The sequence below is a fragment of the Pelodiscus sinensis genome, chromosome 14 (assembly GCF_052426305.1).
Source record: "Pelodiscus sinensis isolate ZL-2025 chromosome 14, ASM5242630v1, whole genome shotgun sequence".
Lineage (NCBI taxonomy): Eukaryota > Metazoa > Chordata > Testudines > Trionychidae > Pelodiscus > Pelodiscus sinensis.
In genome coordinates, this window is record NC_143065.1 from 4866774 (window position 1) to 4894649 (window position 27876).

A 27876-nucleotide genomic window follows, 5' to 3' on the forward strand; every position below is an offset into this window, starting at 1 on the left:
CCTTATGAGGTAAACAGTGATTTAGAATCCAAGTCCTTCCCATATATTAACTTGTTTCCTGTTTAGAGTTTGTATGGTGTGAAGAAACACTCTTAAGATTAATTTTACATCACTACAGTTGAGTAATTTAAAAACATAAAAATAAAGCAAGCTTAAATAAGCTTTATGCTGCAGAGCCCACAGTGACACCTCCATGGGAGCAGGCATGTAACCTGTGGCAGGAGGTTGGAGGACGGCAGGCCCACCATGGACAGGGGCTGCTCCAGTGAGGCCCACAGGGTTGGAGAAGCCTCTTGCCTGAGGAGGGTGAAGAGCTGCTCCAGCCCCTACCAGTTAACTGGAACTGGTAAGCCTCTGCTGTTAAGGGTGAGGGTTTACCAGTTAACTATTTACATCCCTAATCAACTATAAAGGCAGCTTACTAAGGTCAGGGGAAGAATATAAATATGGCAGCTGAGGATGCGGGCTGCAGATTGCTTTGTGTTCATGTACACTTCAAATATGTAGTATTTGAGAGATTCAGTCACTAATATTCAAATGTAAACCATATCCGTTACAAAACATGTAGCAAAAACAATGCATTGTTTTATGATTTATAAGATTAATATTTGGAAAGGTTTGCATTAAGTTTTGGCAAGTGACAGCAACTGTAACAAAACAAATCACTGCTTTCCAAGTTCACAAAACAACTTCACCATTTATTGCTAAGCCCAAGAGATGTTCAATACACAAACATATTTGAAATTTTAAACATTTACTCAAAATATAGAACATCAAAGCACTGTTAAACATTACTATAATTATGCATCTGTGTTTGATTATCTGGAACTGAAACCGTCTGAAGTCTTTTTAGAATGAATACACCACTTGTATAGAATATTTTAATTAATAAAATGAGCAAGATAAAACATTCCAGTTTTGTACTTCCTTCTAACCCAACTGCCAACTCCTTACACTGCCTCGTAGAATGGAGCATGCACTGCTACCATACAGGAAACTGGTGCAACTATGTGGGGGAATGAGAGGAGTGATGAAAACCATACGTCCTCTGCTTCGCGGGTGCAAAATGAATTTTCCTTGGATAAGAGTATAGCTAGTGCTGATAGCAGGAGTATTTCTGCACATCCAGTTATCAAGGTAATCCACATCTTCCTTATGTTATGTAACTAATTAAACCCTTAACTCCTCATTGCTAATTATGTTATTTACATTTTCTTTGAGTCAGGCTCGAATCTCTTACTCATGCTGAGTAGGAGCATATTTTGTGAGTTGTCACACTTAAGCCAGTGGACTGAATGGCATTCAATGAAAGAAAGGGTGAAATAATTCCCTATACTTCATAAACAAATACTCAATGTATTAATGTGCATCTATCAAGAACAATAACAATTAAAACAATAAATGGTCTGGCAGCACTTTATAGACTAACAAAACATGTAGATGGTATCATGAGCTTTCATGGGCACAGCCCACTTCTTCAGATGACCGGAGTTTTTATTACATGTTTTGTTAGTCTATAAAGTGCTACCAAACCATTTGTTGTTTTTTCCTGTACAGACTAACTCGGCTATACCCTGAAGCTTAACAACAATTAAGTTTAACAACTTTTTTCTTTCTATAGTCAACTGTGCAGACTACATTTGTATAGTTCAAGTAAATGAATGAGAAAGTATCAGTGTGACTATGACTCACATCAATACAAAGTCCATTACAAGAGCTTCAAAACTTATTTCAGTTAGAAAAGGAAGTTACTCACCCCCTGTGCAGTAACGATGATTCTTCGAGATGCGTGTCCCATGGGTGCTCCACTATAGGTGTCGGGCTTGTCCGAGCGCTGCAGATCGGAGAACTTTTGTAGCCGTAATCTGCTGGACCGCGCATACTCGAAGCGCGGCTCATGCTCTTTCGTGCCATTTGTGTTCGCGCAGTCCAGCTTCCGCCAGTTCCTCCTGATCCTCTTGGTCTGAAAGACAAAATCATACTTCCAAAGAGGGGAGGAGGGCGGGTCGTGGAGCACCCACGGGACACGCATCTCGAAGAATCATCGTTACTGCACAGGGTGAGTAACTTTTTTCTTCTTCGAGCAGTGTCCCGTGGGTGCTCCACTATAGGTGAATATGCAGCAGTAGCCCCTGAAAGGAGGGGGGTTCGGAGCTATTGTGCCGCAGCTATGGACAGCACCGCTGTTGCCACTGCTCCCTCTGGAAGGTGAAGGTTGGGAATGGCATAGTGCTTGGCAAAGGTGAAGTTTGACGACCATGTGGCAGCCCTGCAAATGTCTTTTAAAGGGACGCCCTTTAAGAATGCAGTTGATGTAGCAACTGCACGTGTTGAATGAGCTGTCGGATTCTGCAACAGAGGTCTACTATTGAGAGCATAGCATTCCTTTATGCAGTTCACAATGATTGACGAAATGCGTTGAGCTGACAACGGGTGACCCTTAAAGCGGTCGGCTGTAGACACGAATAGCGTGTGTGTCTTCCTGATGGACCTAGTCCTGTCTATGTAGAAAGCCAGGGCACGTCTGGCATCCAGAGAGTGTAACCGAGTTTGCTCTGACGAGACATGGGGCTTTGGATAGAAAGTGGGAAGTACTATTGGTTCATTGATGTGAAATTGTGAATTCACTTTCGGAAGGAAAGTGGGTTGAGGACGTAAAATGACTCCTTGATTGGTAAACACTGTGGATGGGGGTACAGCGGATAAGGCAGCTCTCACCCCAACCCGTCTTGCAGAAGTTATCGCAATGAGAAAGGTAACTTTCATTGCGAGAGTGCACAAGTCGCATGTGGCTAAGGGCTCAAAGGGTTTTTGAGTTAACGTGTTAAGAACTAGCTCTAGATCCCATGGCTGCGCTGGCCGTGTTCGGTGTGGGAAGAGATTAATCAAGCCTTTCATGAAGCGCCGCATCATCGGGTGGGAGAAAACTGAATAACCATCTACAGCGTGGTGTAACACAGTGATTGCAGCAACGTGCACATTAATAGAGGCGCAGCTGAGAGAAGAATTTCTGATGTGTGCGGGAAATGGAACTCGTTTGTGGACGTCTCGAACATTTTGAGTGTAAACAGTTGCTATCCAGTGCTGGAGACAACGGAAGCGCAGTCTTGCGTGCTCGACGACGTATGTCATGGCTGCCATGTGCCCCATAAGCCTGAGACATTGTAGGACCGAGGGCTTGGGACTGGTGATGATGGCCTGTATAAGATCTTGGATTGCATGAAATCTGGTTATTGGTTAAAAGAGCACGAGCAGTGGTTGAGTTGAGTTGTGCTCCTATGAATTGTATCAATTGGTGCGGCGTCATGGCCGACTTTGGGATGTTGATGATCAGGCCCAAGGTTTCGAAAACTGTTTTTGTGAGGTGTGTCATACGTAAAGCCTCTGCCGCTGAAGGCGCCCTGATTAGGCAGTCGTCTAGGTACGGGAATATTATTACGCCGAGACGTCCTAGGTACGCCGTTACTACTGCCAGCGTATTGGAGAAAACCCTGGGAGCCAACGAGAGACCGAAGGGCAGGACCCTGTATTGGAAATGGCCTGCGCCTAATTGAAAGCGTAGAAAGCGTCTGTGAGCCGGGTGTATTGTTACATGGAAATAAGCGTCCTGTAAATCGAGGGACGTGAACCAATCTCTGCTGTGAAGGGCTGGAATGATAGTGGCTAGGGTAACCGATTTAATCCTCTGAGGTCGAGAATCGGTCTCCATCCCCTTGATTTTTTCTCTGTTAGGAAATATCGGGAATAGAACCCCCGTCCCCGGAACTCTTTTGATACTATTTCTATTGCTCCAATGGTGGAGGCGGTGATAGACCTCTTGTTGTAAGAGAGGTTCATGAGATGGGTCCCTGAAAAAGGGACGGGGTGGGGGGGTTGGATGGGGGTAGAGCGGTGAATGGAATGGTATGCCCTAGCGTGATTGTCTGCAATAGCCATCTGTCGGTGGTGATGTGAGACCATCGGTATTCGAAGGGTCTCAAGCGATGGTGGAATAATGCCTGTGGAGGGTTGGGATGGGTGTTTAGCGGAATGGTGCACAGTCCCTGGACTGGGATGTCAAACTTGTTGCTTGGCATTTAGACGGCCAGATGTTTTTGGCTGAGGTCTTCTTTTCTCCTGGTGCTGCCGGCTGCTTTGCTGGTCCTGCTGTCTATATTGAGATGGTTGGAAGGTGAACGGTCTCTGTCTCTGATAGGGAGTGTACCTCTTCCGATGAAAGGGAGGAGTATACATGCTTAGGGTCTTGAGTGTGGTTCTTGAATCTTTACCCGAATGAAGAACCTGGTCGGTTTTGTCAAAGAGACTCTGTCTATCAAAGGTTAAGTCCTGGACCTTGGTGAGAAGGTCTTTAGGGACTGCTGCCTGGTGCAGCAGAGAAGCTCTGCGCATGACCACGGATGTGGCTGTGGTACAGGCTGCAGTGTCTGCCGTGTCCAAAGCTATGTGGAGAGCTGTTCTGGAAGCCGCATAGCCTTCTTGGACCACTGATTTGAGGACCTTCCTCTTGCTCTCGGGTAGATGTTCCAGAAGGGGCACTAATTTAGCGTAATTATCGAAGTTATGATTAGCTAATAGTGCGGAATAATTTGTCATACGGCGCGTAAGGGTAGCAGACGAGTAGACCTTTCGACCGAAGAGGTCTAGCTGTTTCATATCCCTGTCCGGCATATTTGATCTTTGTTGCGGGCCCCTCGTTCTTTGCTGGGCTGCATCGGCAACTAGAGAATTTGGTTGGGGATGAGAGAAAAGAAACTCCATCCCTTTAGCCGGGACATAATATTTTTTGTCTGCTTTTTAGTTAGTGGCCGGTGTAGAAGCTGGTAACTGCCATATGTCGTCGACAATCTCAAGAATGGCGTTATCGAGTGGAAGAGCCACCTTAGCCTGATGTGAAGGGTGAAGGTTCCTGAGGAGGTGATGGGACTTCTGTTGGACTTCTGCAATTTGCACGTTCTGTGACGCCGCCACTCTCCTGAAAAGATCCTGAAATTGTCGGAGATCGTCCGATGGCGATGTATCTTCCTGGAACACTGCATCATCCGGCGAGGAAGGGGATTGATCTGTGGGAGATTCATCCTGAGGTTGGTCCTGAACGATATTGAGGAACGACGTGTGGAGGAGTGAGAATAATGCCTGTAATACCGGTGGTGTTCCGGAGACCTATGGTAATATCGTGAGCGATGAGGTGATCTGCTATAGTAGCGGGTCCTGTGGGAGGTATAGTACCCGTAGCGACCGGAGACTGATGGAGACCTAGGGGATCGGGACTGTTCCCTGGATCTCGGAGCTGGTGAAGGTGACCTGCGATAATGGCGTCTTGATGAAATACGAGGAGAGCGAAAGACCCTCTGCACGTGTCCAATGGATTGGGCTGCGAGCCGTGATGAAGGAGAAGGCGGTTCCGGTGAAAACTGGATGTCATGTGTGCGAGACGGTGTAATGATTCTCCTGGACCTTCGATGGGTGGTTGTGGCAGTTTGCCCTGCAGAGAGTCGCGAGGGCTGTGCATGAGATTGGGTCCGTGCCGGCGGTGCCGCGCTGGGAAGCGGAGAGCCTTGTGGGAGAGGAGACTCCCGAGCTGGGGTGAGTTCCCGCACCGAAGAGTCACTTGGTGCCGGCGAGTTGCTCGGTGCCGCTGAAGGGCATGGTGCCAAGTGGCGACTCGGTGCCGGCAGCGCGCTCGGCATCAAGGTGGGAGCCGGTGCCGTTAGAGTAGCCCATGCCAAGGTCACTTCCGGTGCCGGAGCAGCGGGTGTTTTCGGTGCCGCATGTACTGACGGCGCCGGGGAAGGCTTCGGTGCCGATGGCAACTTAGGTGCAGGAATAGTTGCGGGCTGTGGAGCCGAAGTGCTGCGGCCATGCTTTACCTTAAAAGGGCCATGCACACCCGAGGTGCCCGGTTTGTCCCCCACGCTAACCCGCGGAGGTAGACAGCGAGAAGGCGAAGGTCTTTTCTTGGCTCTCTGTGGGGACGGCTTGGGTGAAGGAGCAGGGAGGGATCCGGGAGTTGCTCCATCTTGTGGCTCTAACGCCCTGTCGAACAGGAGCATTTTAAGCCTCATGTCCCTGTCCTTCCTCGCTCTTGTGGTGAGTTTAGAGCAGTGAGGACACTTCTGGGGTATGTGTCCCTCATCCAGACACCTGATGCAGAGAGCGTGACCGTCGGAGGCAGGCATTGCTTCCTGGCATGAACCGCACTTCTTAAATCCAGGCAAACCCGGCATGATGGCCCCTGTCTTCCTCTGACTGAGTCAGGGAGAGAAACTATTTACAGATAACTTGAGGAAAAAAAATTTTTTTTTTTAAACTAGAATGACTACGACTAATAACTAACTAATTAACTGGGGAGAACTAACTATTAAATAAACCATACGTAACGAGTTCTTCCTGTCTCAGTCTGACAGGGCTGAGGAGAAACATATATTCCATCCGCAGCTGAGGACGGTCAGGAGGAACTGGCGGGAGCTGGACCACACAAACACAAATGGCGCGAAAGAGAACGATCCGCGTCGTGCATGCGCGGTCCGGCAGACTACGGCTACAAAAGTTCTCCGATCTGCGGTGCCGGGACAAGCCCAACACCTATAGTGGAGCACCCAAGGGACACTGCTCGAAGAAGAACATCATTCTTACAGATTTAAAAACTCTAAATAACTTAAAATATCATTGCAATAAAGTAATTCCTCACTTAACTCGTGCCCGCTTAACACATTTTCGCAATAGCACGATTTTTTTTTTAGGGAACATTTTTCAAACAACACTACCCCGTCCCCGCAATAACGATTTCCCCTAGGGCAGGCTGGTGGCCTGCAGCTGTGAAAGGCTTCCCCTGCCTCCCTGAAAAGCAGCAGAAGTTTGCCACTCGCAGCGTCATTCCCTGGTGACCCCTTCTGGCCGATTGCAAGGCACCCGGCCAGAGGGGGTCACCAGCGAACTGCACGGTGAGCGGCAAACCTCTGCCGCTTTGCAGGGAGACAGGGGAAGCCTCGCGCAGCTGCCTGGGGCTTCCTCTGCCTCCTTACAAAGCGGCGGAGGTTTGCCGCTCGCCGCACAGTTCCCCGGTGATCCCCTCTGGCCAGATGCCTTGCGTCCGGCTAGAAGGGGTCACCGGGAACTGCGCGGTGAGCGGCAAACCTCCATCACTTTGTGAGAAAGCAGAGGAAGCCCCGCAGAGCTGCCAGTGACTGGCCAGCTGGGGAAACCCTGCTGCTGGCTGCAAGCCCTCTCCCCTTTCCTTCCCTTCCCTTCTCCACAGCCAAATACCTGCCCTCCCTGCTATAACCCAGTCCCCTTTCTCCCCCAACCTTATGTTCCCGTCCCAGCTGCTAACAAGTGCAGGCTGGAGCTGCGAGCACACATGCGCTTGAAATGCAACCCCCACCTTTTCCATTATTTTCAGTGGGAAAACTGACCCCACATAACACGTTTTCACTTAGCACGATCATTTTCTGAAACGTATCTACCGTGTTAAATGAGGAATTACTGTATATACAATCTTTAAACTTGGTTAAAAGAGACTGAATTCCAGAGTTGAAAGTGATATGGACTCTGTGCTACTCTGGAGTGGGTTTCAACAAAGCGCTTCAAAATCTTTTTAATCCAGTATCTGTTTCGTCCTATCACCATAAATCATTACAAACGTGTTTCTAATCTATTGTAGGTTCACGTCATGACACTCTTTCAAACCACATTTCTGACATGTTACCATAGGCAATGCCAAATCAAAGTAATTTGAGAACAGAAGCTTCACATGCAAATATTGGTCCAAGAAAATTCTTCACATTCCTCCAAGAAGTGACACCCCCTTCCCCCCCCCAGACAGGCTGCAAAGCAGAGGAGAGCAGGTCGATGCTGGGCCCCAGAGGCTGTCCCCCCAAGCTGTAGGGCAGGGAGCTGGCTGGAGGCTGGGGCCAGTCCATGGACCATCAAACCTCCTCCTCCCTGGACCAACTGCAGGGCCCAAACCTCTGCCCTGACTTTTGCATTCTCCACACCCACAGCTCCCTGCACTGAACCCCCCCCCCCCCAATGACCTGAGCAACACTGGGTAAATCCGCTAGTAAGCAAAGGAGAAACAGTCACTGTCCTCGCTATGTGTGGATTAAACTGCAACTGACTTATGTATGAATTTGCAGAAATTGCGGGAATACAACAAAACAATTCCCCACTTGTGTAACAATGCAGCAGTCAGTCACAACAGCAGTTTTCACATTCTAGATTAGAGAGAGCCAAGTGAATTAATGGCACAAGCGATCCCAAGCCTTGTGGTTCAGTATATGGAGCTATTTCGCCACTACCTTGTTGAAAACGTGAATTTTAACCAGGGTGAAACATGGTAAGGAGGTGATTTCGTAATATAGGGACAAAGAAATGGATATTCACATTTGAAAGAGTGTGACAAAGGCAGTGAATACACAGGATTAGGGGGTGAAGGAGAGAAAATTTGAGAAGGGCCAGTCAAATCAAAATGAGAAGGCTACATTTGTTGCAGACAGCAAATGAAGCCTACTGAAGCATCTACATGGTCCAGAGGGTAAACTATATATTCATCAAAGAACTTTAGGTGAATTACACAAGATGAGGTCAGTTAGTGCTTCAGAAACAGCTGTCCCATCCCATATGCAAAACACACAGCCACGTGCTGCACTGCAAAATTTGGGACACCCAACTGCCCTAAATGTCATGGTGCCCCATGGAGCTGGGGACAGGATGGCTCCAGCAGGCAGCCCCATACTCTCGCTGTCCCCCTCAGCTCGAGGGCTCAGTGCTGGCTCAGCAGTCACTAACCTCATCCCCCAAATGCTGCTGTCCCACCCCTCGCCATGGGCTGTGCCTCCCTCTTGCTCACTAGGCAATGGTGAGTAGCACAGGCTGGAGGACCCAGGAGCAGGGGGCAGCTGTGCAGAGATGGCCACCCTCTGCTCCTCCTGAGTGCTCTTGCCAGTTCTTGCACCCCCATGCCTCCCTTGCACTTCCCTGTGGCTGCAGGTGACACTCCCTATCTGCCCAGCTCCACGGTTGTCAACTCTCCTGAACCAGGCAGAATGGACACCATTGCATCTGCTCCCACTATAGCAAGCAAGGTCCCGGCGCAGGGCTGTGTATGGCACCAGCATTGGTAGGGACTGCCTTGGCTTCAGACGTATATGTTCAAGACCAGAAAAAGGACTTCTGAAACAGAAAGCAGCCTGGAATTGGTGTGGTGGTGGACTGATTTCATGGCAGCATCAATGACTAATTACAGACAAGAGGAAAGCTAAACATGCCAGTGTTGCAAGACTAAGACAGTGAGTGTTGTAGAGCTACTAAATGCAACAGAATGAAAAAACAAAGACAAAATTACATTACAAAATAGCTCATCGGCAGCAAAAAATAGTCCTTTTATTAGGTTTGTACTCTGGCCAATTAAGAAGGAAAAAGTATGAGGATTGAAATTACTCTAGGGGGAATACTGCACCAAAAATTAATGCTGTGCACAATACTGTAAAATTTTACCACAATATAATCATGCCAGTTTCAATTATTTTGGTAATTTATTTCAAAATACCAGTCAGCAAATATGTATTAACAAAACAGAAAGCAAAAGAGATTCAATACATTTTTTGACAAATAGATTCCTTACTAAACATATGAATACAGAACTCTGAATAATAATTCAAACTACAAGACAAATGTAATTCATGTACCCCCAGCAGTAGTGTAAAGGCTTGGGAGAGGAGCTCAGGGTGAGGCAAGTAATTCCTGGGCAGGAGCCTGGGATTGAATCTGGAAAGTTGTTGGGTGTGAGAAGTATGGAGCAGGGATTGAAAGAGGGATGGTTAGAGAGTTGAGAAGTCTCCTCCACGCAAACCCTGGGTGATGTCTAGCTTTTTCAAGTCACGCAGGGCTGGTCTACACTACAGAGAATATTCGAAAGAGGATATGCAAGTTCTATGGGAATTTGCATATCTTCTTCCAATTTAGATGCGGCTTTTTCGGCAAGTCTCACCCGGATGAAAAGCTGCTTTTCCTCAAAAAATGAGGTTTACATGGAATTTGCATATCCTCCTTTGAATCTTCCCTGAAGTCAGGGACAGCCTCAGTCACATCTGCCCTGTCCTGGTGTGTGTCTGCACTTTTCTGCCCTCTCATCCTCTTGTGTTGCTGCACCCCACTCAGCCACCCATCTGTGTCTCGTTCCCACGTGACCCTGTATCCCCCCTCATTGCACATCAATGTCCCTGCACCTCCTTTCCCATTCAGCCTCTGGTTTAATGTTGTCACCCCACTGGTTCCTGTGCCCACACTCCAGTCTGTTCCCCCCACTGGCTCTACTGAATCCTTGTCTATGTGACTCTCCTCCCCGCAGAAATGTTCCCTTGAATTTTTTCATTCATGTGCAGAATAAATATTGTTATGCGCACCAAGGCATGTATAGATGTGCACTAGCAATAGAAACACATGCTGCTGGCTGTGGAGCACTGCTAATCAGCTTCACGGCCAAGCACTTAGCTTACAGGGAACAGCCCCAGGTAGCCCAGTAAGCCCCACACTGTCCTTTCCTTCTATATCCCTTGTCTCAACTGGCCCAAAGGGAGGGCACTATGAGGGGGGCAGGGGCTGCCTCTTATTTTCTGCTGCTGGCTGCCCTCTCTTCTGGCACCACAGCAGCCCTTGGTGGGCAAAAGACGTAACTGCAGTGTCTCCCCAGCAGAAGCAAGGGGACATGAATTCTGCACATGCACAGTGCTACAGAATTTCTCAAGAGTATGAAATATCGGTGTTTCACTAACTGTAAGGTTAGTTTCAATAAATTTCAAAATTAGGAAGGACTCAAGACTTAGTTATTATGCAGTATTTTGATAACTGCAAACTTTTTATGAAAAAAGGACGATTTAGTTTACAGGCTAAGACTTATTCATTAAATATCCTATTTTCCCTGAAGGCGCCATATGTTTTTGCCACAACCCTAAATTTTTATCATCTCAAGTATACAGTTACAGTAATAGTGTTGGGGAGGGGAAGCAGCCATTTCACAATCACCTGAGCATTTCCTAGCTTCCAACAGAAAAAAAATTCAGCATGGAAAACTATGTACAGTAATATTTATTTTTAATAATATCAAACTCTGCGCCACCAAAATTAGGTTAAACATACAAATCTTAGAGATTCTGAATATGTACAATGGCCAATTTTCCAATGTTAATTATTATACATCTTTCTTTTTCATGTACCAAAAGCATTTTCCCCACATAACAGACCAGGAAGTCTAACACTGCACTGAAAAGTATTTTTAAGCAATAGAGTGACAAGCACACAACAAACTAGAACTACTGTATTTCTATTTTTATTTAATATGATATGACAAATGTCTGAGTTTAAAAAATTGTTGCTTTTGTACTAAGTTTAAGACAGTTTTGTAAATCACCACTGTCCGAAATTTTTGTGACGGGAACTGAAAAAAGTTTACACTAGTGCACAGAAATGCACTCAAGCACCACAACAATCCCAAAAGAAATACGGAGTACTGATCACAATCTTATACTATTTTAGACAAATGGCTGAAGCCAGTAAAATTATCTGTCAACAGTGTATATGCACATAACAGAACATTTTGTTGGTAGTAGGATTATTTACTGGTTTCCCTAATATAAAAAATTTCACACATCAAGGGGAGACTTGGCTTCATTCACTTGAAAAAGTTGGATTTACATTCTAGGGATTACAGTTTTAAATGGTGCATAATAGTATGTGTGCATCACATAAAATAAAATCCAAAGGTTTATTTGGGGCAAAGGGCTGAGTTAACCAAGTTGTCTGTTCCAGGAATGGAACAACCAATTATATAGAAGCTTATTCACTTTCAAATGTAAACATGGAGTCATGTGACTAGTCAGAAGTGACAAGTGCAGGCCTATAGCAGCTTATTTAAAATATGAATGGAAGCATTTTAACTGACATTTTCAAATCTTACGTAACTGACTTATGAAATTGCAAAAGATTTTCGTAGACAAGAGCAAATTTGTGTTTGTTTTTATTAACTATGCTTACTCTCTTTTTCTTCCCATTTCTTTGCTGACTAGTCAATGAGCATTTTATCATCTACACTACTACGGGTATTTCTTTGGTGACCACTTTATTCAACACTTACCATTCAGAGCTCAGAAGTAAGGTGCAATATCATTAAAAAAAGCAAAAGGAAATGATTTCATGTTAGTGTCTACTATATTCCTAACTTGTCCAGTCTTAATTTGAGTTAACAGTCCAAAGAGTAACAGGCAAATTAATTTGTTACTACTGTGACTTGGGTCATTTAATGTGCCATTCGACTGCTACATACATAAATAATAGAAGCGAGTAGAAGTCAATGAATATTTTGAGTTTTGGTAATGGAATCATGTCCTTAAAGGCAGACAAAAGACCATGAAGGAAATAATGAAAAAGTATGGAAAATATTTACTCCATCATTCCAGTTCTTGCTGCGTATGCAAGGAGAGAGAAAGAGAGAGAGAAAGACAGATGGGACAACATTAGAAACTCACACAAAGGGACCATAAATAATAGTTGACAGCTACAGGAAATAAATGCAATCAGTAATTAAGAGCCATGTTTCGGCCTTAACTTAAAAATAAACATTTTAAAATCAGTTATTTTTGTTCCAGTATTTTACTGTAATCAATATTTAGCTAAATTATATTTAAAATCGCAGCTAGTGTGTTCTTAAAGTACTCCTCCTGTTTCCTATCTTGTTGCATTTACCCAAAATTAATTGAATTAAAATTCCCCTGTATGTGAGAAACAGTATTCATTATCAACATGCCACCACCCATGTCTAACACCAAGTAGATGGTCAATTAGATTTGATCATCATGGGCACATCTACACTGCATATTTATTTCAGAATAAGCTATTTCAGAAGAAATACACTATTTTAAAATAAGCCATTTTGGAGTGTCTAAACAGCAAATGTTCACTGAAATAGCTCTGAGCTATTTTTAAATAGAGCGTCCATACTCACTGGACGCTGAATCACATTTAAGGCCTCCTGGAAGCACTTCTGGCAGGGCATCAGGACAACACTCTTCTTGGAGCTGCTGAGGCTCGAACTTAAAGGGCCCCCAATGTACAGCCATGTCTCAGGCTCTTCTCCTCTGCCTACATCACTGAGGGACAGCCCTGGACTGGTGTTCCACATGCACAGCCTGTCACACAATCCCCAGGCCGAAAAGGCTGAGTGAAGAGTGCGTAGGAGCCCCTCACCACCCGCCGCCTCTACTCATTTGTGAAAGTAATGGCAATCTAGGGAAAGTAATGGCACTCACCTGAGGGGCCTTCCCCGGCTTTGGATGATACCCGGGAGACATCATAAGACGTGGGTACTGGCTCCAGGGTATGCATGACCTCCTGGCTGGCAGGTATCGAGCTGGTGCAGGCCTTCTCCTCATTGGCTCTGCCTCCCGGGAGGGTGACGACGGGCATCTCTAGCCCTGAGTCCATGATGAGGGATAGGTGAAGGGACTGACAGGCCTCGCATTATGTGGTGGAACTGGGTGTAGTAAGGGCAGGCCTGCGGTGCCTCTTTGGAGGGGGAGCTATGCTCCCTGACCTTGACATAGGCCTGCCTTAGTTCTTTTACTTTCATGCTCACCTGCTCCTGGGTGCACATGTAGGCTATTGACCATCTGAACATAGACATCCACATTCCTGTGTCTGGTGCAGAGATCCTGGAGGTTTGCCTCCTCTCCCCCAACCTCAATGAGGTCCAGGATCTCCGTACCAGAGCAGGAAGGTGCACGCCTCTTCTTTCCCTGGGCAGGGTCCTGGGAGCTGGCTCTCTTGCAGCTGTGGAAGGCTCAATGGAAGCAACGAGGACACTCATGGTGGCAGAAAGTGCTGGCCTGCCAAGTGCTGTGTGGCTCAGGTCTGTCAGGGCCTGCCACGTGCCCCACACAGTTTCCCCTGAGGCAACAGCTTTAAGGGCTGCAGGGAAAGGGAAGCTATAGAGTTCTGCTGAGTGTAGCCAGCAGGGCACCTGTGGGATTTCCTGGAGGCCTCTTCTTTTGAAATAACTGCAGCTGTCCTGTCTACACATGCTCTATTCTGAAATAGCTATTTTGGAATAGGTGTTATTCCTCACACAATGCAGGCTACAAAATCCAGAGTAAGACGCCTGTTATTGCAATATTATTTTGAAATAACGGGCTTGCTGTATAGATGCTCGCAAAGTGATTTCGGAATAATGTCTGTTATTCCGGAATAATGCTGCTGTGTAGATGTGCCCCATGTGTGTTGTGTAGCTTTTAGCATGTTACCATTAAAAACACAGACTGAAAACATAGGAAAAAGTAAGTAAAAGGATTAATGTAAATATTGTCCCACAATATATGGTCCCACAAGTGCTCAACTATCGTCACATATTCCCCCTTTAAGCGAGAGTTGTAGTGATTCATATAATACAAAATGAGGAGATGAGCAATTGGTAAACAAAATATGCACCATAATACTGAAAGACTGTGTAATCTGATTTACTCTGCATAGCACATATTAGTTCTTCACTATGACTCAAGCTTGCACTGGATGGTAATAAGTAGACATATTTAATAAACAGAGATCTATATCAAGGTCCCTTCTCCAAAGTAGCATTTTTATAATATATGCATTCAACTCTTCAATAGTTAGAAAATTTAGGTTGTTAAACAGTGTAGTTCCCACCTGAAATAAATCATAACCCTCAGCTTCACTGCTGTCATATGGCCGGATAATGCCATCTTCATGAATGAGACGTGGAGCACGAAGATTAGATACTTCTTCAGTTGATTCTGCCACCCTGTGAAAGATCAATAATCTCAATATGTTCAGAACTACTACAGACCAGTTAGCACCACACTGTTTTTAATATTTCATTTCTATTACTAGTTTAGTCCACAGAAAATTTTAAATCAATTATTTAGAAATGATCCCCTCAAACCTTGAAAGATCCTGCTCATACCTGTGTATGACTTTGTGTCTCATGGCAACCTATATTACCATACTGCCTAACCAGACAATTATAAAACTACATGCCTACACGAGACGTTTCTGCTCAACTCTAATTGAATCTTCCTAAGTTGCCAAATGAGAGTTTTTCAGTTGCACTTTCAAAAGCACATAAATGACTTAAGAACATAAGAATGGCCGTACTGGGTCAGACCAAAGGTCCATCTAGCCCAGTATCCTGTCTACCGACAGTGGCCACCACCAGGTGCCCCAGAGAGGGTGGACGGAAGACAATGATCAAGCAATTTGTCTCCTGCCATCCCTCTCCAGCCTCTGACCCACAGGTTTTTTAGCAGGCTTCCTGCTTCTAATGTACTTAAACATTTTGTTATTTCTTTTTGAGTTTTTGGCTAGCTGTTCCTCAACATCTTTTTTTGCTTTTCTTATGACATTTTTACACTTGATTTGACAGTGTTTATGTTCCTTTCTATTTATCTCACTAAGATTGGACTTCCAATTCTTAAAAGATACCTTTTTGTCCCTCACTGCTTCTTTTACATGGTGGTTAAGCCACGGTGACTCTTTTTTAGGTCTCTTGCTATGCTTTTTAATTTGGGGTATACATTTAAGTTGGGCCTCTATTATGGTGTCTTTAAAAAGTTTCCATGCAGCTTGCAGGGATTTGGCTCTAGTCACTGTGCCTTTTAATTTCTGTTTAACTAACCTCCTCATTTTTGTGTAATTCCCCTTTCTGAAATTAAATGCCAGGGTGCTGGACTGCTGAGGTGCTCTTCCCACCACAGGAATGTTGAATGTTATTATATTATGGTCACTATTCCCAAGCGGTCCGGTAACGGTTATATCCTGGACCTGATCCTGCACTCCACTCAGGACTAAATCGAGAATTGCCTCTCCCCTTGTGGGTTCCTGCACCAGCTGCTCCAAGAAGCAGTCATTTAAGCAATTGAGAAATTTTATCTCCGCTTCTCTTCCTGAGGTGACATGTATCCAGTCAATATGGGGGTAATTAAAATCCCCCATTATTATAGAGTTCTTTATTTTGGTAGCCTCTCTAATCTCCCTCAGCATTTCAATGTCAGTATCGCTGTCCTGGTCAGGTGGTCGGTAATATATCCCTACTGCTAATTTCTTATTATTGGAGCATGGAATTACTATCCATAGCGATTCTATTGAACATGTTGATTCACTTACTATTTTTATTTCATTTGATTCTACATTATCTTTCACATACAGTGCCACTCCGCCACCCACCCGGCCTGCTCTATCCTTTCGATATATTTTATATCCCGCTATGATTGTGTCCCACAGATTTTCCTCATTCCACCACTTACGATCCCAAGTCCTCCTGACAGTGATTATAGTGGTCTAGATACTACAGCTGGGTGAAGTGAGATGGCTGTGAACATTCATAAGCAAAAAATACATTTTTAATTACTAATAGTTCTGTTTTTATTTCATTTTTAGATTATTGTATGGACTTTCAGTTGGTGCGGATTTATAACCTCCTATGACACTAAAATACACGAAGGTATCCCATAATTGCATCAGTCTCAGGTTGATGACACTCTTCCTTCACCTAGCACTTAACAGAGAATCACTACCATGCACTTTGTCCTCCTGACACATCTCAGTTCTCTGGATGCATACTTTAATCACATCAAAGGGTAAGCAAACATGTTCCCAGTGTATCTTTAATCACATACTCCAAATACCTGAGACCATTTGGTAAACAATCAACTTCCATTCCATCATTTTACCTCTGAATTCCCTGGAAGGTACTGCTTGCCATATCTATGATGCCACCTGTTGGGCGGGCCACAACACCTACAAGCCCTTTTCCAACCCCTTTGAAGAATCCAGCTGCACCTTCCTTTTTAGCTCCTTCAGAAAAGAAGATACAGTGTTAGTTACATACCCTTGCAGATTATCCAAATCCCAAAGTGAATCCACCTCCTGCTTTATGAAAATTTAACTTTAATTAGAAGAATTCTGAAACATTCCAAAAGACTTGGTTTTGTCAATCAGCTCAGAAAAATTACTATTAATGACATCCTTTTGTTGTAGGAACCCTACCCAGCCTGTGTTTGATGATACAGCTGTTCACCTTAAATCTCAGAACCCCTTCAGAACCAAAACAGATAAGGGAGGTGAACTGGATTCTCTTGTAAATTATAAGAATTATTTACTAAAGTTATAATGATCTTAGCCCGTTACACCAGTGCACTTCCTCTGAAGACAATGGCATTTCTCATAGGTCTGATTAAGAACTAAATTTGAAGATTGTGTATTTACACAGATCTAATTAAGATCAGAATTTAGCTTCTTAACCCATTCATGTTGGTGAATGGGTTGGGAAGCTAAATAATATAATGTGCAAATAAAAAAGAACCAAGTCTGTGTTCAGATCACATGGGGTGTAGTTTTTTTTAATACCATATTTACAGAATTATTGCTAAGAACAGAAAAGCTATTCAATTAATCACCAATCTGCAAAAATCAAGTGAAATGTAATGTATTTAACTAATATTTTGATGGTAAAAAGTCTCAGAGCTAGCTGTGCATGTCTCTAACTTTAAAAACAATGAACAGTCCTGTAGCACCTTAGAGACTAATATTCTATCATGCGTCATGAAAGCTCATGCTATATTTGTTGATTTCTATGGTGTCACAGACTGGTCATTGTTTTTAATATTTTGAAGGTTCTTCTACCAACCCTTAAAGAAATGAAACTGTTTGTGAGAGTGTCCTGATTCTTTAGCTAAAGATTTTTACCATGCATCATATTGACAGAATGAAGCAGGCTTAAAAAACTACCTGTGAGGTTTAAGCCAGTTAAACTTCCCAAAGGAAAAAAAAAAGCAGAAGCAAACCAAGTAGATAGTATATCTAGTATGGCTGACATTCTAATTATTTTTACCCTATCACTCTAATTATACATGTGCACATACACATATGCATTCACCTAGGGTTGAAATACCTTAATACATAAAGGTCTATTTCTCTACTTCTTTGCTGGGAGAGATAGTTACTCAATCCCTGACTTTTTACAGTTAATTTGCTGATGCAGAGGAAAGTCTATGGAAAGAGCATACAATGGCAAAAATATCTTAAATTGATTTGTAAGCTGGATATATGACAATTCAAAGTTTTCATTTGAAACTTATTCATAAGCAGATGCACATGATATGCAAATTGGTTTGTCAAAGTCTGCATGTGAATTTGCACAAGAATCTTTAATAGCAATAGTAAAACGTATGAAAGTTTTTTTTTAATTTTATTTTATTTAAAAAAGTGTTACTTTAGGAATGTAAAGGGGTAACTGGTTACCCGGTAAGTATTCGCCTTATCAGCATGCTTACCAGGGTAATTCGCCTTACCAGCATGCTTACCAGGGAGCTGCTCCAGCCTGGCCCTAGTTACTTTTGTTCAGAAACACAAAAATAATTAGCTTATACCTAATTATTATAATGTTTAAAACAATATTTCTCAATAGAAATTAAGTTATAAGCAGTACAATATGTTAGTGTTCTGAAAAACGGTCTTAAGTTTTGCCAATCATTTTGCATACCTTCTACAGGTTTAGTGATTATTCCAGTCACACCACCAACAATACCCTGAAAGAAAAATGATTAATTCAAGTCAACATTTGAAAACTGAAAATGTTAAAGCCTGATTCAGCCAGTAGGTGTCTTTTCTGGTGTATTTTTAAATTAACACATGGATAAAATGTGCATTTAGGATTTTTCCTAAGGTTATTTTTGTTTATTATGAATTCATGTTGACATGATCAAAATTAAAGAAAAACATTTTTTGAATAATTAAAAGACTCAGGGAACTGGTAAACTAGATTCCGAGACCATTCCTGAAAAGCAATATGCTACCATCTTGACTGGTAGTGCAAAACAGCAGCAAAGTTACTATTTCATGGCTGTTCTGTGGGCTCTACATCACAGGATTAGACTCTCAGACCATTGGGGTCAACTGACAGAGAACATATAAAGGGGTTTACAGAGATCCCCTATGTAGCCATTCACCAAAGAGTGGAGGGTTTGAGGTTTCTACCAAGAGCCGAGAGTTTAGCTGTCATCCTAATAATTGTGAAATGTATGTACAATGAGTAGTCCAGTGGCACCTTAGAGACGAACAGGGGTAGGCAACCTTTTCTGAATTGGCTTGCCAATATTTAACCCTCCTGCTCTGGGCCATGCCATTCTCCTGGGACAGAAAAAGAAAGAAAAAAAAAGGAAGAACCTGTCAAATGCAGTATGGGTGATAATGAGGTTAACTCAGTGGGCTGGAAGTGTCACATACTTAGCTTTTAATGTAAATGAGGTGTTAAATACAGGGAAGGCTTGTTTTACAGTATGACATCCAGTTCATGTCATTGTTCAAGCCCAGGGAAAGTGTCAAATTTGCATATGAAGGTCAATTCTGCACACTCTCTCTGTAATTGGCCTGTGAAATGTCTTTGTAGAAGAATGGCTACTTTTAAAATCCATTAATGAGTACAATCCATTAATGTAGAATGATAGTTAAGGAGTTGTGTGTCTTTACTGAAAACTATGCTCTTAAGGTATAGTGGCACGGTCCTTGCTCAAGCCCCTTGCTTCGGGACCCCCTCCTTGGGTCAAAATCAATTAGAGACCCTTTCTGGTGCAGTCACCAGTGCCTTTTACTGTCAGTGCTAATTTCCCGCCACCTTCTATTTACAGAGCTTTTGCTCATAGAAAACTCAGCCAGCTTCTCCTGACTGGGGAGCATACTCAGCTACACCCTGGCTCCTCTCCTCTAGCTGCCTTATATAGCCCTTTGGCTGATGAGGCCCACAGCTGCTTCCATTAGACCTTTAGGCCTGGGCTTGCTCAATAGGGTTGCCAGGTGTCCAGTATTGAACTGAACAGTCCAGTATTTTTGGCTCCTGTCTGGTAAATACCATACACTTAAAATGTCCAGTATTTTCTGTTATGGAGTCAATACTTATGTTCTAATCCACAGGTGCCAAGGCTGAGAAAAACCACCACCAGAACTGCTCCTCCCAACTGCTACGAGTCCCTATTGTGTGGCACCGGAACTGAGAGAAGAGAGACTCAAAGAGATACAGACAAAGGGATAGGTAAATATAGGAATAATAATATTTCTAGGGATATTATATACCTGTCCCTCCATGTGTGCTTCCCAATCTCTGAGGGATGCATCCATGGTCAAAGATCTTTGTTGGGAGCAGTGGGTTGAAAAGTATGCATTCAGATCTGCACACACTTCTCATCTGTCTTCCCACCAAGTAAGAGAATATAAGAATCTTTCTAGCAGGTTGAGTCTATGCCTCAACTAGAATATACAGAGTCTGTAACCAAGCCTTACTACATCTGACATGAAGCCCAACTAATAGGACCACATAGATATTGGCAACTGTATGATCCAACAGTGCCAGGACTGCATGGACCTCCTGAGGCTCATCAGAGTTCCCTGTATGAGACTGACTCAGAGGAACTGGTCCTCTGGTAAATATATCTTGGCAGTCACTGTGTTCAATCTCATCCACAACTGTGGCTTATAGGGTGGACTTCTTCAGGTTTGCTCTGAATCCAGTCTTTCTAGATCTAGAAGTGTGGTAGCTGTGTCTACATTTTGCAATAAGATTGTCCCTCTAGAAGTCAATCCTCTAAGTAAGTGAATACTTATGAGCAGAAGTGATTTGCCAACACTGACACACCTTGGGGAACGTTAGTTGTTGTTGCTCAGTATTCAAAGGAATGAGCCCTTTACTGATGGTATATGTTGGCAATATTTACGTCTTACAGGGCAATACTATTACTAACTAGAATTTCACTTATAATCAGACCTTACCGCTTAGATTTTAACTCTCAACACTCCCCCATTCTGTCCCACATCACGTATATACACAGTATTAGGTGTCTTAGTTTTCAAAATACTTGCACATTGTCATGAAGGGAAACACATTTCAGAATCTAAGCAATTTATTTACATGTTTCCTCTTCAGAGATTTTAAATACATTTAAAATATTTTTATGACACTCCCAGGTATACTCTAAAATAAACAGAAAATGAATCGCCCTACAATAATAGTAATATTCCATGCTATCTATATAAATTGACTTTAATTTTTCCCTTCAGTTTCTGCTTCTTTTATTAGTGCTTCTATTCTGCTTCTTTAGTGCTTCTTTTATTAACTGAATATGGAGGATGTCAAATTATTTCATACATGTAATTAATGATTTCCTAGCACAGACCCAACTGTCAGCTCCCATAGATTTAGTTTTAATTTCATACCCTTAAAAAGCCTTTTCCTCCTTTGGCCAAACTGTCACCAAAATCCTTAGGCTGACGGCCCATCTCCTCTCTCCGTTTTTGCTGGTATTCTTTGTCCATAGTTATAGCAGCCAAGCCTTTTCCAACTGAACCAGTGATCCGAGATACTACCCCAGCTGCTCCTCCTGTCAGCCAAAGAAAGATTAAGTCACACTGTACCTTCATAATATTTAATAAGGCAAATCATAGTGTAAATTTTAAATAGCATGCAATTCAGAGCCATCTTTCTGTGCTAAAGTTACCAATATGACCATGCTGTTAAATAATCCTATTAGAAGTGTGAAATACCAGATCACTTTTGAATATATTATTCATGGTCTCAAAAAAGGCTTCAAAAAAATCACTGGTTTATCATCCCAGCACTGACACGACGCATTCTATATTTCCATAAATTAGCTGCCTTTTTCGTTAATATGCTGAAAACTAGTAATTCTCAGTTTATTGCATATGCTGTTAATCTGGAAACGAACAAAGCTCTTGAAGAATGATTGACAGACTTTACAACACATAGCATAGACTTGCAGAACTGGAGGAGACTTTGATAGGTCATCTAGCCCAGTCCACTGCATAGAGGCAGGACTAAATATTACTGAGATAATGACAGTTGACAGGTCTAACTTGTTCTTAAAAACCGCCAATGACAGAGATTCCACAGCCTCCCTAGGTAATTTGTATCAGTATTTAACCATCTTTACAGTTAGGAATTTTCCATAATGTCTAGTCTAAAGCTTCCTAGCTGCAGTTTAAACCCCTTTACTTCATGCTTTATCCGTAGTGGTTAAGTAGAACAATTTTTCACCCTCCTTTCTATAGCAACCTTTTACAAAGCTATAACAACCTTCTGTCTCTTCTGAGGTTTCAGTGGGGAATCTTCTCTCCTGAAGGTACTTGAAGACTTATGTCCCTTCTTCAGACTAAACATATCCATTTTTTTCCAATCTTTCTCAGGGTCATGCTTTCTATAACAGGGAATTTCAAAGTTGGGTCGTGGGCCTTCCAGGTAAGCTGCTGGCGGGCCATGATACACTCTGTTTATCTAAGTGTCCATAGGCATGGAGCCTCGCAGCTCCCACTGGCTGTGGTTCACTGTGTCTTGTCCCAGTTTGGTGCCCAGAATGAAATACAATACTCCAGTTGAGGTCTTATCAGTGCTGTATAAAGTGGAAGAATTACTTCTTGTGTCTTACAACAGTCCTGCTAATACATTTCATAATGAAGTTCACTTTTTTTGAAACTGTCTTACGTTGATAGCTCATATTTAGTTTCTGATCCATTTTAATACCCCCCAGACCAGTGATGAGCAACCTACAGCCCAAGAGCCACATGTGGTCCATAGGGGTTCTATGTGTGGCCCATGTGGCATTTTGTTTACTGTTGCCCACATGCAAGGTTGCCAAATTCCACTGGTTTTCCTTCCACACAGGATTTTTTTTTTTTTACTGGTATTACTAAAATGGTATGCACATCATCTTATGGGCATGCTAATTGCACACAACATTGACTGTGAGAGCCAGGCACTCTCTCCACAGTCAAAGTACTGCTATGGTTCAGTCGGCACATTCTACAAATTCTAGGTATGCGAGCCCAATTAGCAAAACTACCTGAACCCTGGAGACTGTCTTGGTTGTGACAATCTTGCAGCCAAGTGAGCTGAAAGAGGGCCACTCATGTGGCGTACTCTCTAACCTAGGTTGCTAATCATTGCCCCAGATCCTTTCCTACAACACTCCTTTCTAGACCGTCATTTCCAATTCTGTATTTGTGCTGCTGATTTTTCCTTCCTAACCGTAATACTTTCCAGTTGTCTCCAGCTTGTCAAGCTGATTTTGAATTATAAACTTGTACTCCAAAGCACTTGCAACTGCTCTGAGCTTAGTTTCATAAGCAAACTTAATACAAAAGTACTCTCCATTCCACTATCTAAATAATTCATGAAGATATAGAATAGAACCAAAACAGATCCCTAAGGGAGCCCACTTGATGTGTCTTTCCATTTTGACTGTGAACCACTGATAACTACTCTGGAATAAAGTCTTCTATACAAATCTACAGCTTTCTCCCATTCAACAAACTTGTTACCCTGCCAACGAAGAACCCTGGTTGGTTTGACAGGATTTGTTCTTGACAAAAATCATATTAACTGATTAATATTATATTATTTTCTAGGAGATTATGAACTGTGTGCTTGACAAACAGAACAAATGCCCTATTATCTTTTCATGTACCCAAGTTAAGCTGATTGGTTTATAATTCCCTGGGTTGCTATTATGCCTTAAAAAACAGATGGTTACTACAGGCAGTCCCCGGGTTACATGGATCCGACTTACATCGGATCCCTACTTACAAACGGGGTGAGGCAACCCCGCACTAGCTGCTTCCCCCCAGCAGACCAGGGAGACGCGAAGCTAGCGCCCCCCCCCCCCCCCCAGCAGACCAGGGAGACGCGGAGCGGCTTTTCTCAGCAGACACCTCAGCTTGAGAATAAAGGACTGAGGGAAGTGAGGTGTGGGAGAATAAAACTGAGCTCTGGAGAAATGTTTGGCTAGACTTTCCCCTACAATATGTACCAGTTCCGACTTACATACAAATTCAACTTAAGAACAAACCTATCTTGTACGTAACCCGGGGACTGCCTGTATATTTACCCTTTTCTAGTCCACTGTGATGTCTCCATCCTTCAAGAGTTCTCAAAAATAATTGCTAATAGCTCAGAGCTCTTCAGCCAGTGTTTTGCATCACAACTTCTGCCATGCTTCCTATATTAGTGTTTTGAAAGTACTTCTCAATGAAACTAAAATAGACATTGGGTCACATAGTACAAGAACTAGGTTATCAAGTACTTTTGTCAAAACAGTAATGAAATATGTATGAGACGTACCCACTGTGTGACCAAGAAGACTCTTTACACCGATCACAAAGCCTTCAGCAAATTCTTCAGGTCCCTGAACAGCTCCCTAAAGGTGAAATTTATTATAAATTAAAACACACACATACACACAAACCCCACTATTCCTCCTGCAACTCTTTAAAAATCAAATGGCAACTGCTGTACATTAGGAAAGAATATGCCTATACTGAGATAAAACTCTGGCACGAGTCTCAGAGCCCAGGTCAGCTGATGCAGGCTCACAGGGCTTTGACTAAAAATAACAGTGCAGACATTTGAGTAAGGGCTGGAGCCCAAATTCTGAGACCCAGTTCCCCTACCCCTTCAAAAAATGTTAAGTATCGTGAAACTGACTAATTGAATAGTTGATGCATTTTTGCATTGACTATTTGATTAGTCGACAGGGTGGCGCTGCCCCTTTGAAACGCCTCTGCTGTGTTTCAAAGCTGCAGTGCTGCACAGAGCCCAGGGACAGCTGCGGAGTCAGCTGGGTGCTGCTGCTTTGAAGTATTCCCTCTTTTCCCCCCACCCTGCCCTTGCTGCCCCTATCTGATAGAGACAGCAAAAAGGGGGAGTGACTAGTTGACTATCCTGTCGACTATTCAATAAGCATTTGTTTATCCGATAGTCAACTAAGTCTTTAACATCCCTAAACCCCTCAAGGTCTCAGAACCTGAGTTTCATATAGCCTCATGCCCAGTGAGGCAGTCAGCTAACTCAGCCCAATTGAAGCCATGCCATGAATCATCTATTGCAGTACAGATTTAACAAGAGATTTCTTTGGGTATAAGTGTCACGATCTCCCAATTCTTCACAAGGTTTACAAATATATTTTTATCAACCAATAGCTCATTTACTAATGCAGTGACCTGAAAGAAGAAATCCTACCTGGAAAGGCTCATAGAAGAAAGCTTCAACACCCTCAGACAAACCTCTGATTAAACCAAATGGATTTCCCAGGACATCTAAACCCAGCACAAGAACATACATCTGCTTCAAGAACTAAATAATGAACAGAAGTAGACATATTAGTAGACACACAGTAGAAATATTCATCAGTTGTTGTTTAATGTAGAACCCAAGTTAGAATTAAAATCTATATAACATAGCTTTTTAAATTTTTCAAGCACAAGTAAGCTGGTGTTAAAACAGTGGCTTAAGCAGAAGTACTCTGTAATGCTATAGACCAGATTAAAGAACTACATAGGCACAGGAGTAAGTATGCTCTGCCTGAGTGACTGTGAGAAAGTCTGGCTATGGCAAAAGATGCTGCAAGTATACAAGTAACTATTAGAATGTCATGGCAGATGATTGTCAAAATTGAAACCCATTTGAAATCTAGGTATTCAAGTTAGATGCTTTGCCATAAAAATGACTATGAAAAATGGATTTCTAAAACCAGTAGTTTATACCCCCAAAAACTATTTCAGAAAAGCGTCACACTCCAGACTGATAGATTTATCCTAAAAATATATTAATAAAGTAGAACTCGCTGGATTAACTTACTTGTTCACTATAATGTGTAACAACTCTCCTTATTAGCTCATCTCTCCTGTAAAACTGATACTTAATTTCAAAGAAAGCAAGTCTGAAAGACAAATAGCAAGATTAATAGCTGAAAAATATCTTTTATGGACTTCTTAGATAGAAATTAGCATAAGAGAATTTAAGTTTGGAAAATAATTTAAATTAACCTCCACCTTATGTTGTGCCTTATTCAGTAATACATTTAGAGCATTATTTTATACATTTGTAGGGAGGAAAGGCTACCAAAGGATGCAGTGCCAGGATAAGAACAATTAGATACCCCTTCCTATCCCATTCATTTCCTTTCCTTTGAGGCGCTCATTCCACTTTTAAACATAACACAAACATACAAACTTTACAAGAATGTCATCTTTCTTAACTACCTAGCATTTACTGTATATTGAATGAATGTATTTGGCATTTCACCAAGCAGACAGCTTTTAACTGGCATTTCAGGTACCTCCCAATGCAAATTTTCAATCTAGTAACCAGGGAGAGTTATGCAATTTCACATTCTGCACACTGCTTTTATGCAAAAGAGGCAGAAGACATGTAAACAAGCTGATATGAGAGATTTATTCAAAAAAGCAGTTTGCAGGGTGTACATAGGGTCAATTACAGATTCAGCCCAATCTCCTACATCTTCTACATTTACAATGAAAATTGATGTTAATAATGATGTTCCTGAGACACTGCAGTTCCTGAAGTGCCTTCTGAATAAAAGATTAAATTACGGTCAATATAGTTTTAGTCTTAAATGTATTTTTAGTGACCTGGGTGTACGCCATACACTGCCCCATAGTGATACGAAGTATCCTGTATAGAAAATTTTACCTGTACACACCTAAGTGCTTCAAGAAAACAACTGCTCTTCAGTACAGTACTATTACTGGCTTGGTGAGTACCTGAATACTATTTTATACTTCATTCATGGTATTGTAATTATTTTAAAATTGGTATTCCACAGGGAAGTGCAACTCAGTGAACCTGGATATTTGATTAGCTAGCAATGCTCCATTCCCCCCACATGCAGGATAAAGCTTTTACTATAGTTAAATCACACTAATCATTTACTGATTACTACTGAAGAACTGAAATACCTACAAGAATTCACTACCTTCATTTAAATTTTCATAGGCAAAAGCTATTAGCCAGAATTATCTTACTTAAATATAAGATCATCCACATCAGTCAGAGTAGCACCAATACTTTTCAACAGCAGGTTGACGGAATGAATAGCGATCATTTCTTTTTTGTCCTTATCTGCTTCTTCTCCACTTGAGCCCAAAGACAGACTCAAATGCAACTACAAGACAAAAATATTTATAAAGAGTAAGATCAACAGGAATGTATGAAATACAACTATCATGCCTGTAAGTTATTTATAGTTGACATTCTTTTTAAAAATTCCATTACTGGAACAGCTATGCCTGCAATGCATTTAAAGAAATAGTGATCAAGTTCCCTTAATAGCTCTTTTATTCACCCATGTGGATGGCTCTCTGCAGAAACAAAATCTGGGTCTGCATCCCTCTGACGTTTTGTAAATGTGGTTCACAGATATCTGTGGATATCCACAGATTTGCAGGGCTCTACCAATGAGCTCAAAGCACAGCAAAATGCAAACAAAATCCTCTCTTCACAAAAATCACAGAATAGCACCAAAGTTTATTCATAAATCAGGATTTCATCAATCACATTCCCTGACAGAAAATAATGTGGAATAAAAGTAACTCATTTGGGTCCTGATGAAAATTAGTATGGGCAAAAAAAGGCTTGTATTTTAACTATCCTGAATTTAGCTAGCAAATAAGTTCATCTTTCTCTCCCCCCCGCCACCCATCCCCCAAACGTTCTTCTCTGGAACTATACATTCCTTGATATTGGTACTACATATTAGGACTCTTCAAAAATTCTCTTCTTTAGCAGGGCGCAGCATAACAGAGTCTCCATTATACATATTCATCCCCCAGATATGTGGATAAACTGCTTACTGCATCAACCTTATTGTGGTGTTCCCCTGTTTTTGTCTTCCCCCCTCCCTCCAACTGCTCACTTTACTCAATTTAAGTCTCACTACCATCCAGGTTTTTTTTAAATACTGAGACCTGACAAGCTACTTTGGGGGCGGGGGGAGGAAACCAGCCCCTCTTTCC

General features: G+C 42.5%; 1 protein-coding gene across 6 annotated transcripts in view; it reads right to left on the bottom strand.

The window, feature by feature from the left end:
• VPS13C (vacuolar protein sorting 13 homolog C) overlaps nucleotides 1-27876 on the bottom strand; it is a 224892-nt gene that overhangs the window by 15205 nt on the left and 181811 nt on the right. For all 6 annotated transcript variants that reach the window (XM_075897678.2, XM_089781895.1, XM_089781896.1 and 3 more), the window contains 8 exons: nucleotides 26887-27026; nucleotides 25700-25781; nucleotides 25082-25195; nucleotides 24185-24260; nucleotides 21268-21431; nucleotides 18545-18590; nucleotides 16734-16857; nucleotides 14692-14806 (listed from right to left, as the gene is read on the bottom strand). In XM_075897678.2, coding sequence (XP_075753793.2) covers nucleotides 14692-14806; nucleotides 16734-16857; nucleotides 18545-18590; nucleotides 21268-21431; nucleotides 24185-24260; nucleotides 25082-25195; nucleotides 25700-25781; nucleotides 26887-27026 — 861 coding nt within the window. The remainder of the gene's footprint in view (nucleotides 1-14691; nucleotides 14807-16733; nucleotides 16858-18544; nucleotides 18591-21267; nucleotides 21432-24184; nucleotides 24261-25081; nucleotides 25196-25699; nucleotides 25782-26886; nucleotides 27027-27876) is intronic.